Source organism: Strix uralensis, chromosome 2, assembly GCF_047716275.1.
Source record: "Strix uralensis isolate ZFMK-TIS-50842 chromosome 2, bStrUra1, whole genome shotgun sequence".
Classification (NCBI taxonomy): domain Eukaryota; kingdom Metazoa; phylum Chordata; class Aves; order Strigiformes; family Strigidae; genus Strix; species Strix uralensis.
Window position 1 is genome coordinate 99,748,608 of NC_133973.1, and position 15,338 is coordinate 99,763,945.

At 40.4% G+C, this 15,338-nt stretch overlaps 1 protein-coding gene across 1 annotated transcript in view; it reads left to right on the top strand.

The window, feature by feature from the left end:
* Nucleotides 1-15,338, top strand: part of DIAPH3 (diaphanous related formin 3) — a 256,112-nt gene that overhangs the window by 6,090 nt on the left and 234,684 nt on the right. Inside the window, exon 2 of the mRNA XM_074859549.1 lies at nucleotides 7,906-7,938. Coding sequence (XP_074715650.1) covers nucleotides 7,906-7,938 — 33 coding nt within the window. The remainder of the gene's footprint in view (nucleotides 1-7,905; nucleotides 7,939-15,338) is intronic.

Below are 15,338 nucleotides of genomic sequence, written 5' to 3' on the forward strand. Positions count from 1 at the left end.
AAATTGAAGTACTTCAGTGTGGTGGAGGGCATGCATGTTGAAATTCTTATTTAGTTGCCTGAGATCCTGTTACTTTGTGTGACTAAAACCGAGCATAGCAGCAGGGCTGTATAGGTGGGTGCTTGTCTGTCTTCTATTTCCACTTATGATCCACAAATCAGACTTTGTCTCTCTGGCATACTAACAATGTCCATCCCTGCCAGGCATAAGTACCAAACATACTGTTTTAAAAGATGCTGTTTTCATTCAGAAAGTCAGATGAGCAATGTCACTCTGTGCTTATGTGATGGTGAAAAGAGCACTTGCAGAGAATGGTGTTGCTGACGGTTTTGGTAGAGTGCCAAAACTTTTAGATGATACAGACTATACCCTATATTGTACCAGGGTATTCTTCATCGTTTCCAGGCCACACTGAGCTGTAGTGCTGGTGGAAAAAATACCAAGGACATGAGACTGGAGTCCCCTGTGGGAAGATGACATTCTCCTGAATTCTCATCCTGTTTGCCTGGACTGCTTGTGCTGCATTTAGATAGAATTTTGTTTGTAAATATGCTTATGCAAAGATAAATAGATGTAATGAGATAAAAGGTCAAACTGATACTGTTGATCCAATTAGGTGGCATTTCTCATTTCTTTGCTTCACTTTGCTGTGTCTACCCAGAGTTGACTGGGTAATTACATAGACAATGACTCAACTTGTTAAACTGTGTGTTGCAGATTAACTTGCAGTATGTGCTACTGTTTGGATATGCAACATAAGATCATCCTCTTCTCTATGACAATAAGATTCTTTACTGTGAATATACATATTAAGTCAAATAGTATTTGGCTTACTTTTCCCTAGCTGGGTGGTGCAGAAGTTGCATCACATATGGCTTCATCATATATGGCCTTTTCAAGAGACACAGTGCTCTTTCTGTTCTTTGAGTAGTCATCTTGTTACTGTGCATGTGTTGTGGCTCTCACTCTTTGATATTTTTGAGATGGACTTATCAAGAACACTGTACTATACACTGAATGTATGTGTATATCCTGTATCCAGTGAAATCAGTTATTTACCTGTTATCTTCAGTCAAGGATAATTCTATGTCAGATTGCTTGCTTTCCTCAAAAGTGATACGTGTGTATGCTTCTTTTTAATTGTGACTTAGCTTTAACTAAACTGCTTCTACTCAATTGCAAAACAAAATAACCTCTTCCTCCACATCCCAGACTAAAAACTAAGTTATCCTGGAAAATGTAATTTCAGAATGTTAGCTGTTTATGAATGCGTTTGTATAGCTGAAGACTAAGCAATGGTGATACTTCTGCTTTTCCAGCTGTACAGATACATCTGGACTTCTGAAGTATCATAATTAACTCCTTAATCTCTTTATGGTTTTGTATCTCTTTGACTAGAAAACAGGACTTAAAATATCATTAATCTGGTTTTCAATTTTACATATCTACTTTCTACATGGTAAAAAGACTAGAGGAATACTTGTACATAGCTCGCATGTTCTCAAAAGCAGTATTCTGGAGTAGTTTATGGAAGGCACAGAAAAGTATATTAGTATTTTCATCAATTGCAAGGCAGTATTCTATAAGTTTATATTATGCTTTTAGCAGTAACTGAATATTATAGGAATTCTACTTGAACCAGATTTATTAACTTGCAGGCCTATGTTTAAGGCAACCTGTTCACTTGAGCAGAATATGTCTTCTGTGAATTGATATATCCTGTCCTGAAAAAAAAAATACGTTCCTGGGGTAGCAAAACACTTCAGTGTCTACCCAACTGTGGTCTAGTTATTTTTTTCCCCTTATTAGAAATGTGTTTGTTTTGTTGGCTGGGCAAGAATAAAAATAAACTCCTGTTCTTGAGTCACAGCACTCTAATGCCATTAAAAGATCCGATCAGGTGTGGTAAGTTGGTGGGGTTTTTTTGTTTGTTTGGTTTTTTAAGACCACATATAATGTTCCCTATCTCTGTATACTTGAATGCTACAGAAGACCAGGAAAGTTGGCAACTGGTTTTACTTTGTACAGCCTTGCCAGAAGAGAAGGACTTGGTCAGGGAGAGGAGAAAGAGATCACCCCAGTTCTCATGTTTTACCTAGCTCCTCTGACTGAGAAGTATTACAACATAAAATTCACAGAATAAGTCTTTTGAGATGTCTTACTGCAAGTCATTCAGCCCTTTAATAATAGAGTGCTAAATGAGCTGAACATTAGGTTGTAGTTTGCATGGAGTTGGAGAGAAATCTCCAACTACAGTGTCACCTCTGTTGATATACGAATGCTGCTTAGGTAGGTTCACTTCTCTGTAGCAGTTGCTTTCAAACCAGACCCCACAACATTGTCTGAAAGAGGTCTTATGCTGGTATTTTTAGACTCCTGTACTGTAGGTAGCTAGAAAGGTGAATACTTAGGAGACTTACATATGTGTATTGAGTTTCTTATAATGTTATGATGTCCTGAATTGGTTGCATGGTAGTCTTTTTCTTTTTTTTTTTTTTCCCCCCACTAATTAGTCAGATGACCTGGGTCAGTGAGGTGTTCTGATACACAAAATGGGGAACTTTTCACCCTTTACCACAGTGAATGTGTGGGGGACAACTTCCTAACACAGCTGGTGAGAGAACCAACCAGAGAAGTTGCCCTGCTAGATCTCCTCCTTGTGAACAGAGAAGGACTGGTGGATGATGTGGTGGTTGGAGGCGGACTAGGGCACAGCGATCATGAAAAAGTAGAGTTCTCTATTCTTAGAGAGGCCAGGAAAGGGCTAAGCAGGACTGACATCCTGGACTTCCAAAGGGCTGACTTTGTCTTGTTTAGGCACCTGCTTGACAGAATCCCTTGGGAGATGGTCCTGAAGGGTATAGGGGTCCAGGAAGGCTGGGCACTCTTTGAGAAGGAAGTGTTAATGGCTCAGGAGCAGGCACTCCCCAGGTGCTCTAAGAGGAGCAGGCGGCAGAGAAGACCACCCTGGCTGAACAGGGAGCTTTGGCTGCAACTCAAGGAGGAAAGGAGAGTTTACAGCCTTTGGAGGAAGGGGCTAGCCACTCACAGTGATTACAAAGATGCTGTGAGGCTATGCAGGGCAGAAATCAGGAGATCCAAAGCCCAGCTGGAAATTAATCTGGCTTCAGCAATCAAAGGTAACAAGAAATGTTTCTATAAGTATGTCAATAGCAAAAGAAAGACCAGGGAGAATCTCCATCCCCTGCTAGAAGCTGAAGGAAACTTGGTAGCAAGTGATGAGGGGAAGGCTGAGGTACCTAATGCCTTCTTTACCTCAGTCTTTAATAACAAGGCTAGTTGTATTGAGGGAATCCAGCCCCCTCAGCCAGAGAGACTGGGAGAACGACCCCCCTGTATTCCAGGAGGAGATAGTCAGTGGCCTACTGCATCACATAGACACACACAAGTCTATGGGACCAGATGGGATACACCCGAGGGTGCTGAAGGAGCTGGCTGCGGTGCTCGCCAAGCTGCTTCCCATCATTTACCAGCAGTCCTGGCTGACTGGGAAGGTCCTGACAGATTGGAAATTGGCCAATGTGACGCCCATCTATAAGAAGGGTTGGAAGGATGATCCAGGAAATTACAGGCCTGTCAGCTTGACTTCGGTACCTGGGAAGCTGATGGAGCAGCTCATCCTGAGTACCATCTTACAACACATGCAGGACAACCAGATGATCAGGCCCAGTCAGCATGGGTTTATGAAAGGCAGGTCCTGCTTGACAGACCTGATCTCCTTCTACGACAGGGTGACCTGCTTATTGGATGAGGGAAAGGCTGTGGATGTTGTCTACCTTGACTTTAGTAAGGCCTTTGACACCATTTCCCACAGCATTCTCCTGGCAAAACTGGCTGCTCGTGGCTTGGATCGGCACATGCTTCACTGGGTAAAAAACTGGCTGGATGGCCGGGCCCAAAGAGTTGTGGTGAACGGAATTAAATCTAGTTGGTGGCCGGTCACAAGTGGTGTCCCCCAGGGCTCGGTTTTGGGGCCACTCTTGTTTAACATCTTTATTGATGATCTAGACGAGGGGATCGAATGCACCCTCAAGAAGTTTGCAGACGACACCAAGCTAGGTGGGAGTGTTGATCTGCTCGAGGGTAGGGAGGCTCTGCAGAGAGATCTGGACAGGCTGGAGCGATGGGCTAAGGCCAACTGTAGGAGTTTCAATAAGGCCAAATGCCGGGTGCTGCACTTGGCTCACAACAACCCCCAGCAGCGCTACAGGCTTGGGGAGGAGTGGCTGGAGAGCTGCCAGTCAGAGAGGGACCTGGAGGTGTTGATTGACAGCCGGCTGAACATGAGCCAGCAGTGTGCCCAGGTGGCCAAGAAGGCCAATGGCATCCTGGCTTGTATCAGAAATAGCGTGGCCAGCAGGGACAGGGAAGTGATCTTACCCCTGTACTTGGCACTGGTGAGGCCGCACCTCGATTCCTGTGTTCAGTTTTGGGCCCCTCACTACAAAAAGGACATTGAATTACTCGAGCGTGTCCAGAAAAGGGCAACAAAGCTGGTGAAGGGTCTGGAGCAGATGTCCTACGAGGAGCGGCTGAGGGAACTGGGGTTGTTTAGTCTGGAGAAGAGGAGTCTGAGGGGAGACCTCATCGCCCTCTACAACTACCTGAAAGGAGGTTGCAGAGAGCTGGGGATGAGCCTCTTGAACCAAGTAACAAGTGATAGGACAAGAGGGAATGGCCTCAAGTTGCGCCAGGGAAGGTTTAGACTAGATGTCAGGAAGTATTTCTTTACAGAACGGGTTATTAGGCAGTGGAATGGATTGCCCTGGGAGGTAGTGGAGTCCCCATCCCTGGAGGTGTTTAAGAGTCGGGTCGACATAGCGCTGAGAGATATGGTGTAGATGGGAACTGGCAGTGCTAGGTTAATGGTTGGACTAGATGATCTTCAAGGCCCTTTCCAACCTAGTTGATTCTGTGATTCTGTTTCGGTTGAATTCCATTGCTGAATTTCACAGCTTACTTGGAAGTTACAACACTGGCTTGAAGAATCCCATTATTTTTTTTTTTTTTTTTAAAGAGCAAAACCTAAATCTGACAAATATTGCCCTGATTCCATGGATGATGATGATGTCTTGTACAGAGCAGTTGCAGAATATCCAACATCTGTTCCTAAGTGGAAGTGAATCTGATGTTGTGCTTCCTGTGTCTGTTTAGTGGAATGTTTGTGAGTTTGACATGAATCTTGAACTGCCACCTCAAAGCATATAATGCAGAAGATTTTCATTCTAAGCAGATTAGTTGGTCTCCTACCATGTTGGAGCTTCACAGTGGTATTTGTGCATTGCTTAAGGCTTAGTGATTTAAGTCATTGTTGCATTTAAGGTGACAAATTAATTTGGTAAGAGATGAATCCCCTTGTGTTCTTGCCGGTCCTCAGAGATTAGAGGGGCTTGGGGTGGCTGGATTTACCTCTTAACAGGAATGCCAATTAGGGCCGTCACTATAGGCCTGACACCAGATGCACGAACAGCCCATGTGCTGTAGGTCTGGTTGCGTTCAAGAGTCATGTTCATGAATAGTACGGTTTATTCTTATGCAACATCTACAGGTTCTTTAAGATTGCGTACGATAAATGCACACACTGCAGGTTGGCTATATAGCACTACACACAGCAAAAAACCCTGATTGCAATCACACACACTTAATTCCCAGGTAATCACTCAGCGTAAGGGCCCAAATCTTGCCAAAAGGTGTCCCTTCTGGGAGGGGCAGAGAGGAGCACAAACTTGTTGATCTGTCCCTCCCATTTGGTACTGGATTATCATCCCTCGGAGTTAGATACAAACTCGGGGTAGTACTTATCTAAGTATGTATGTGTGAGTGGGTGGGACTGTGGTCAAGCCATTGTGTCTTGAGTAATGACACAGTACATTCCTTGGTACAAGGTGTGGCTGGTTTTGTGTGGAAAGAGGAAGAGCAGGAGATAACGTCTGCAGAGTTGTGAAAAACAGTCCTTGAGAGAAGCAGAACAGGAGATAAATCCATATAGTTGCATCCTTGAGAAAAGTGGAAGAATGGGACCACGAGCCTCCACTTTGCTTTGCATTCCTCCTTGGTGCCACGGCAACACAAATCACCAGATCTTCATCCTGTCCCATCTTTGTTCTGGACACCATGTGTTGAGGAAAAGTGTATTTTGTGGTGTTTTTTTTTTTTTTTTTTTCTGTTTTGCTTTTCCCACGCTTCCAGCAGTCATGTGTATGAAAAAGGAATAAATTTTTATGTTCTTTGCTACCAAGCTGCAGCGTAACACTCCATGTTAGTGTTTTCTCCTGCAATTTTGATCACTTAAGGATAGAGGTATTAAAACAACAACTTGCCAAATGTGAAGCTGTGAGCTCTTGGAAATGACAGAAATTAATGCTCATGCTCTCTTTGTAGCTATTTAGCAGAATGGGAAGAACAAGTTTTAATACCCAGCTCCATAGCAGTGTGTGGGGCAGAATTCTGATCTACCCCTGCAGCAGGAGAACACCAATTGGAAGACTGGGATCTTCAGTCTGCTGATTGGATTGAAATATTTTCACTTTGTTGTTGTCTTCATTTATCAGAAATCCTCATATATTTGAACATGAAATGGGATTGTTATAAAAGTTCAGTACTGACTTAGCTCCATTTTTTTTTTTTTAAATTTTTGATGGTAGAATTTACACTATATCACTGAGTACTGAGTGATTCCTTACACTTCACTTGCTTTTTATTTTTAACTTCATAGCCATTCATCAGATGCTTCTTCCTCAGTTTCTTGACTATTTTCAGAATAGAGCTATCATGGGATAATATTTGACAACACAAATTTGTTTTCAGTTCTGAGGGAAGAGAGAGGACATGTCATAAGTAATGATGCCTAAGTGTTGTTGACTTGGTGAAGACAAAGCAAGAGTTTCCAAATCTGATTAATTTGGATATAGCCATTGACAACTGCTGTAGCTGCTGCCAACCTTTGTGCTCTAGGCAGTGAGGGCAGTCTAAGAATAGGGTAAGAGTCTATCTCGCTAAGTATGTGACTTCATGTTTTTCCCATTTCCTTGCCAAGTCTGTTCTCAGCCTCTTTATAAAAACTACAAATGGGATCCCTGCAACACTGACTCATCAGTCACCAATGTTCTTCAGTGTTGCTCTTTGATTTTGTGCAAGAGCTGTGTGTCCTAGCACTTGCTGTATTTGTAAACGTGTAGTGGAGAACAAAAGAGTTGGTTCAGTAACTGTTGTTTCACGCAGCATTGAGTGTTATTCTATAGATATTTGGATGTTACTACTAATAAGTGTTTATGTCTGGTTTACTCATAACAGTGCTCTGCTTCCACATAGGCATTGCTTGAGAGTAGTCACTGGCCTGAGTTGTTTCAGTATTGCAGCTTGGCAGGTAGTTTCGAACTGTTGAGGAACTCTCTGCTCTGTTGAGGAACTCTCTGCTCTGTTGAGGAACTCTCTGCTCTGTTGAGGAACTCTCTGCTCTGTTGAGTTTAAAATCTCTGGACTGATTATTTGGTGGTGTCCTCAGCCATTTTCAGAAGACACAGTTCTAGTAGCTGAATTATGAGCAGGTCTTCTCTTCTAGTATATTTAGCTATAAAATATAATAAAACACAACTTGTTTCAAGCTGTGCTTGGTTTATATTCTTCTGGTATTATTCTAAGGAGCAGATTACAGATTTTTTTGAAGCTACACTGTATTCCCTGTATAACTCGCTGTGCACTGTAAGCCAACAAAGTACAACTTGCCAAGAAATTATGACTTCAAGTGCCATGATTCAGTACTGTTTAAATTGCATCTTATTTTGAATAACACTAACTGTAACTGAGACTTGTTTTTTGTTTGAGTTTTTTTGTTGCTGTTTACTGCAGAATTGTGATATGACTGGTTTCCTGTTTGATTTACAGCACTTAAATATCAAGACACTGACAGATGATGTGGTAAGACAACTTAAGTTTTGCTTTGGCTTTGCTAAGCTAATAACCTTATTGCTAATGCAATAGAAATAACCTTATTGATACAAAAAACTGTCTTAATTTTGAAGTTAATTTAGTTAATTGGCAAAGTCTCACTAAACTGTTAATTATCAGTAACACTCAGTGGGAGTAGCAAAAATCTATGGATGGCTTTGAAGTATGCCTTAATCATGGCTAAATGAACTTGACACAGGTGATTGTGCCAAGTTACATGCAGTATAGTTAAGATATCTGTGATTGCATGTTTAATATTAAAGTTACTTAGGCTGCATGGCTAACTTAAAACACCATGTTTAACAAACTAACCATTGCTTGTAAAACTCATTTCAAACAATGTTATGTATATTCATTGTCATGCTAACACCGTGTTTCTCAAACTTCATCTGTCTCTTGAGCAGCAGATGAGGTTCTGTATCACAAAGCAGATTTTTTTTCTTGCTATTGAAGTTACATATTTCATTGTCGGTACTATTCTTTTATAGGTAAGAACAGTTTTTCTTAAAGTGGATCATTTTACAAAGCCTTTGAATTTACCTAGGAAGTAATGTTCTGTAGGCATGTAAAGATCAGCTGTTATGACATCAGTGCTATACAGAGTTCTTGAAGTATTTCTGTGCATACCTGAGAGTTTAAGTGTAGACATTTTTATCCTGAACAATGTGCAACACACTTGTGCTGAGAAACACTGCCGTTTCCTAGCTCAGGAACTAGTGGTCTGGTTAGTGTTGATTAGTGTGCAAAGTTAGTAGTGTTGAGCATTATTGCCTTCACCTATCATTCCTAAATTGACTTAAATCACTTGTTGGTATTTCTTTAGCAGAGTTTCATGGACTGGAAGTGGTTATCAAGGAATTTGAGTCTGATGGGTTGATAATACAACTTTAATTCAATAAACTTCCAACCCAGACCATTCTATGATTCTACGAACTTGTGCTTTATCTCGGAGAGCTGAGGAAATATTCACAGTTCTCTCAAAACTAAAGTATTTTTTGGTAACCAGAACTTAACTTTGGTAGTGTCGTGTAAGGGTTATAGTCTGGATGCACAAGATCTTTTGGTTTGTTTGTTTTTGTGGTATGTTGTTTTTTCTTCTGTTAAAGAGGGTAGCTTGCTGCCTTATTGATCTTGTTCTTTTCTTAGCCTATTGGACCTGTCTAATTTGTAATGGTAGCCACCATAAGTCAGCAGGTTTATTGTGTGTGTTGGAATAAGGACAAAGAGCCTGATAGCTCTGTAGTAAGCAATCTTCTCCCCAACTCCTTAAATTTCTCAGCACATACTGAAGGCCTGTTCACAGACTAAAGAAACATCACCTGCAAAATAGTACCAAATTGTCCGTGTGTGTGTGTGTGTATATTTTTTTTTTTTTTGAAAGGGAAATGACAGCTGTTTAGTAAAAGGCTAACAGTAAAAAAAAAAATAAATCTCAAATGTTGCAGTGGTGTATGCTTTTAAAAGTGGGTCTTTTGTTCCCTTGCAACTTCATCTTGGAACAAGGATATACTTTCCAAGTATATACTTTGTCCCTCTGAGTTTTCTGTTGGTTTAGTCTCTCTGTGTCTGATTCTGGGAAGCAGTTAATAATACTAAGTATCTCAGTCTTAGACAACTTAAACGGGGCTCAGAGCAGAGTGGTTTTGACATTTCATACCAAGCACAAAAACTGGTAAAGGTACTTTATCCAAATTCCTTTTGCGACAAAGGGGAAAATTGTAGTAAGAAAATATTAAGAAATGGAAGGTTTAAAATTACTTGATTTTGTAGCTTTCAATGAAATAATATATTTCCCTTTTTCTCATGGGCAATCGTTTGCATGTTAACTTGCTTTCTGCTGCATTATGCTTTATAAAATATTTATATTTTATTACTCCCAGTCTGTTTCTTACAAATACAGTGTTGTATAATGGTGACCAGGAACTTTTTTTTAATATAGGTAAGTTAGCAACATTTTGAGAGTCTAAAATGCAGACTGCTTTTCAATATTGATTTGTATTGTATTGCTGAGACACTGATGAATTGTCTCTTCTAGTGACAAATCCCAATAAATTCAGAAACACCTTGCTTTTTACACAATCAACACATGCTTCTTTTAGCTTGTTTGTTTGCAAACTATGAAGACAGGAATCTTATTTGCCACTCCTCTGTGGAATAGGTAGCTGAGAAATTATGTACCTGCAAAATCACAGTGGAAGCAAGCCTGTTTTCTATCTGAAGTGCTTCATGTTCCAACAAATGGTTTGCAAGGCTCATAAAGATGAAAAAACCTGCATAGTAACAGTATTTCATTAAAAAGATATATAAACAAATATGAAATGTACATTAAAATTCCTTATAACATAACTTTTTGTTGACTGATTTCATAGCAACTGCTGTAAAGAGAAGAAAGGCTGGATAATTTCCAGTATGTAGAGAAACAAGATTCAGAGTCAAGTATTTTCTACGTGTTCAGGATGTGACTGTGCACAGGACTAAACTCAGTAACTTTTAATCTTCTACCATTAGTTAAATGATTTGCTCTCAAGAAGGGTAAAATCATCCCTGGGAGATTGAGCATATTAGGAATAGGAAGTCATCTAATGAAAGGGATTCTTCTGTGTATCTCAGTTTATGCAAGTCTTTCTCTTACTAAAAGCTCTACTGCTACCAGTCGAATTTCCTTATATCGTAAGAAGTTAATCTTGTAGAGCAATTTGGCTGTCAAAGAAAGAATATAGTTTTTTAATCTTCTGGAGCTTTGAGGAGGAAAAAGATGTTAAGAGGTCTTTGACTCAGAATCATTGGAAGTAACTTCTTTGATCTTATGTGAAGTATTTTTTCTGGTAAGGGAAAATAGTGGTTTGCTTTTACTTCCAAATATACTGAAATAAATTGTTGCAACACATATTCTTCTGTGTGCTCCCCTACACTAAGAATAATAATTATTTCAAATGAGGACATAGGAATTGTTCAACTTCATAATCTCCTTCCTTCCTATGTTTTTAATGTTCTACTAATTCAAAGAATGGTTTGTGTTGGAAGGGACCTTCAAGATCATCTAGTTCCAACCCCCCTGCTGTGGGCTGGGACACTTTCCACTAGATCAGGTTGCTCAAACCTGATCATCCAACCTGGCCTTGAACACTTCCAGGGAAGGGGCAACCACAGCTTCTCTGGGCAACTTATTCCAGTGTCTCACCACCCTCATAGTGAAGAATTTCTTCCTTATATCTAATCTAAATCTACTCTCTTTCAGTTTAAAACTGTTACCCCTCATCCTATCACTACACTTCCTGATAAAGAGTCCCTCCCCATCTTTCTTGTAGGCCCCCTTCAAGTACTGGAAGACCGCTGTAAGGTCTCCCTGGAGCCTTCTCCAGGCTGAACAACCCCAACTCAGCCTGTCCTCACAGGGTAGGTGCTCCAGCCCCCTCATCATCTTCATGGCCCTCCTCTGGACTTGCTCCAACAGATCCATGTCCTTCTTATGTTGGGGGCCCCAGAGCTGGACACAGCACTCCAGATGGGGTCTGATGAGAGTGGAGCAGAGAGGCAGAATTCTTGACCTGCTGGCCACACTTCTCTTGATGCAGCCCAGGATACGTTTGGCTTTCTGGGCTGTGAGCACACATTGCTGGCTCGTAGTCAGTTTTCCATCTACCAATACCCCCAAGTGCCTCTCTGCAGGGCTGCTCTCAATCCATTCATTGCCCAGCCTGTATTTGTGCTTTGGATTGCCTTGACCCATGTGCAGGACCTTGCACTTGGCCTTGTTGAACTTTGAGGTTTGCATGGGCCCACCTCTCAGACCTGCCAAGGTCCCTATTCTTTATCATGTGTCAACATCAGGGTGTTACAGCAGACTCTCATGACTGGGCTGTTGCCTTCTGTGACTAAAATAACTGGTAAGATGTCTGGGAGATTGAGCTATGCTGTAGTACTTAAGCATATTTTCCAGATGTGAAATTGTGTTTACTGAATCTATAAATAGCGGGTTGTCAGAAGCATGTGAACTTAAAAATTGAGGGTGCAAGTATTTTTTGTCCTAGAGATCTAATAAGGCTGAGAAGAACACTTACAAAAGAGCAACGCTATAAGCAAGACTCTCGTCTTTATGGCTTCATCCAGGAAATTAAGATTTTGTATCTGTATATTTCATATCGGAACTCTCCTAATAAATTGTGCTTAGTAATTGTCATTAGTGTCTTGATGGTCTGTATATGTCCATGGGTGTTTTTCATATATGTCCATGGGTGAGAATGGCAGTGATGAGGGGAAGAAAGAAGACTGTTCAGTACTTTTAGTAATGCAGTTGAGGCTAAACTGTAACAGTTCTGTAATGCTGTCTTTTCATAAGGAGGTATCAGAAGTTGTGATACCTCATTTGTGGTAAACACATTTCATGTATTCAGAACTCTCTCTCATACTGGGTTGCCTACTCTTTTTTAGAATAGCGATTTTCCTGTACTGTAGTGACATCTTCTAGTAATACGTACTCCATAAACTTACTTTAGGTGGAAGTTTTGCTGTTCATCTGGTGAAGAAAACAAAGATCCAAGCCAGTTGTTACTTTGTAGTGTTTAGATCTGGAGCATTTTGGTTAATTTTCTTCTCTAGGAACATCCCAGGGCTTTGCACAGAGATTTAGGGTAGCAATAAAGCATAATATTTTACCATTTCTGTTTTACGAAATTGCTGTAGATTGATGTGCTTTGTACAGCTGGAGAAATGGAATGTGAAGAGATACAGTAATGGTTCTTATTCTTGTTTCAAGGACATCAAATCTGTTGGCCTCAACCTTAATGTGAGAAGATTTTGCATGACTTGATTTATATGCTTTACGTGTTCCAGGCATCAGTGTACTTTGTGTTAAACCAAAGTACAGGAATCTCAGGGCTAGTGCCAGAAATGTCAAATCCACATCATATGGTGCAGCTGTTTGAGTTGATATGTTAGCCTGCATCTAGACTAATGCACTTCATGTCTAATCTGGTAAGCCTTGTCTCCAAGAATGAAAAAGAAAGGAAAAGCCAAGGAATCAAAGGCTGTGGTGGACAAAAGAACTTCAGTCATTTGTTCCTTTTTCAGTATATCATGAAATGTATGTTCCATGGCAAAGCCACTGTACTGTGCTACTGTGTACCTTGAAAAAGGATAGCTTTTTTCGTGAATTCTTCTAAGGCTTTTTTTTTTTTATAACTTCAGATAATGTTTCAGCTGTAAACTCCTTTTGCTGTTGGTTATGACAGACCCACTTTCATAACTTTGATATCCTGCATAAACATAGCTAATTCTTCCATCTGCTACCTGCTAATTTGGTACAGCTGCTATTTTTTTTTAAATGGTGGGGTCCAATCACTGCAGTAAATACAGTCTCAACAGTGTTTATAAAGAAATATTGCTTGTGTTCATAGTGTTTGTGTACTTAACAAAATTTAGGTTGCTTGGTCAGTGATGAGGTATTTGATTAGGTCCACCACTTTAAGTATGGTTAGCATCCCTTTTTAGATAAAATCCTCCTGGCTAGATAAGCGGCCAGTGTGCATGGTAACTTAACTTTGGAGGCCTACAAGATGTTGTACGCAAGCTTTTGCTCCAGATATGGGCAATAGGAAACACACTTTGTATGCAAAGTCAAAAATAAATTTTTAGTCTCATTTTAAGAATCTAATCTGTATACAATAAACAGCTGTTGTTAGTCAAGTTGCATTGATACCAACATTCATAGTCCAGATTATCTCAGTAAAAGTCTCATTAAACACTGTTGGAAGTTGTTCTACAAAAACCTTCTAGTATTTATTCTTTTTTTTCTGGCATTGTGCTAACTGTTTCATTCCCTGTTTGGATCTGAGGGCTTCCCACTGGATATGGAGAATAAAGGTAAGACCCAGATGATGTAATGTTCGTCCTTGATGTAGGTAACCTCTGCTGCTAAATCATTTCCCTTATTCCCTACCCACTTTCTCTCTGTGATCGTAAATAAGACTGCCCATGCTAGTCAATTCAGGTTCATTTGTTGGTTCCCAGAATATTCACAAAGCAGATGTGTTAGTAGCATTCCTCCAAAAATAACTGCTTTCTCCTGTTTGGGTTATTCTATTGTCTGCAAATGGTTAATCACTTTCAGGCTAAATTGTTCAGTTAATTGGAAACTGAGTGTAAGCACCACAGTTTTGAGAGTTACAACAATAACTTGAAGTAAAATATGGTTGAGAATCTATTGTCGTACTTGGTTTTTACATTTAGTTCAAATTCAACACTATAAAGCAATTAAACCTCTGCTTTTAAATAGAGCATCTGTGTTTATAAAAACGATACTAATTTATTGGCTGACAAGGCATCCTGCATATGTGAGTTTTTTGTTAAACATGACCTCCAGTTGTTAACAGCCTCTAAGATGGATAGTCCTATGAGAATTCCCTTAGCAAGTCCCGTTTTTTCCATGAATGTCCTGTTCTCATCTGACTGGCTGTCCTCTGTTACTGAGAAAGGCATTGAATGAAGGCTGGAGTGAAGCACTGGCAGAACCAGGGAATTCTTTCAGTGATCATGAATGTCATTACACAAGCACATGTTGGATTTTATTTTTGAGGAATTTCTTAATACAGCAATAGATGATCTGATGTGTTAATTAAGGAGGGGTTGGAGATGAGGAAAGCAGGATGGCAGGGAAGTAATACCTTTCATTACTGCATGCATAGCAACTCTGTTAAGAGGTGATGTCTTGATAAGCTGTTGAGCCAGCAATTAGTCTACCAATAACTAATCCATTGATTCCTGCATTATCAAGTGTGTAAGTTCAATAGAAGCTATTGTCTTACAGAGAATAGTGTAAGTACTCACTAAGATCAAAATGAGAGCACAAATAGATGTACTTCCTAGGGACCTGATCAGAAAGTGTGAAGCCAAAGGTTTGTATTGTGGATTTCTTTGTAGTGTTGATTTTCAGGTCCATGGTGTGTGCATAAAAATCACTTATTTCATAGGCTCTCAGTGGAATAATAGAGAGCCTGTGAAATTGTAGAATAGAACAGAATCACAGAATGATTTGGGTGAAGGGACCTTAGAGATCATGTAGTTCCAACTCCCCTGCCACGGGCAAGGATACCTTCCACTAGACCAGGTTGCTCGAAGGCCCATCCAACCTGGCCCTGAACACTACCAGGGAGGGGGCATCCACAGCTTCTCTGGGCAACCTGTTCACCACCTGCACAGTAAAGAAATTCTTCCTTCTATCTAATATATATCTACTCTCTTTCAGTTTAAAACTTTTACCCCTCATCCTATCACTACACTCCCTGATAAAGAGTCCCTCCTCATCTTTCCTGTAGCCCCCTTTTAAGTACTGGAAGGCTGCTATAAGGTCTCCCTGGAGCCTTCTCTTCTCC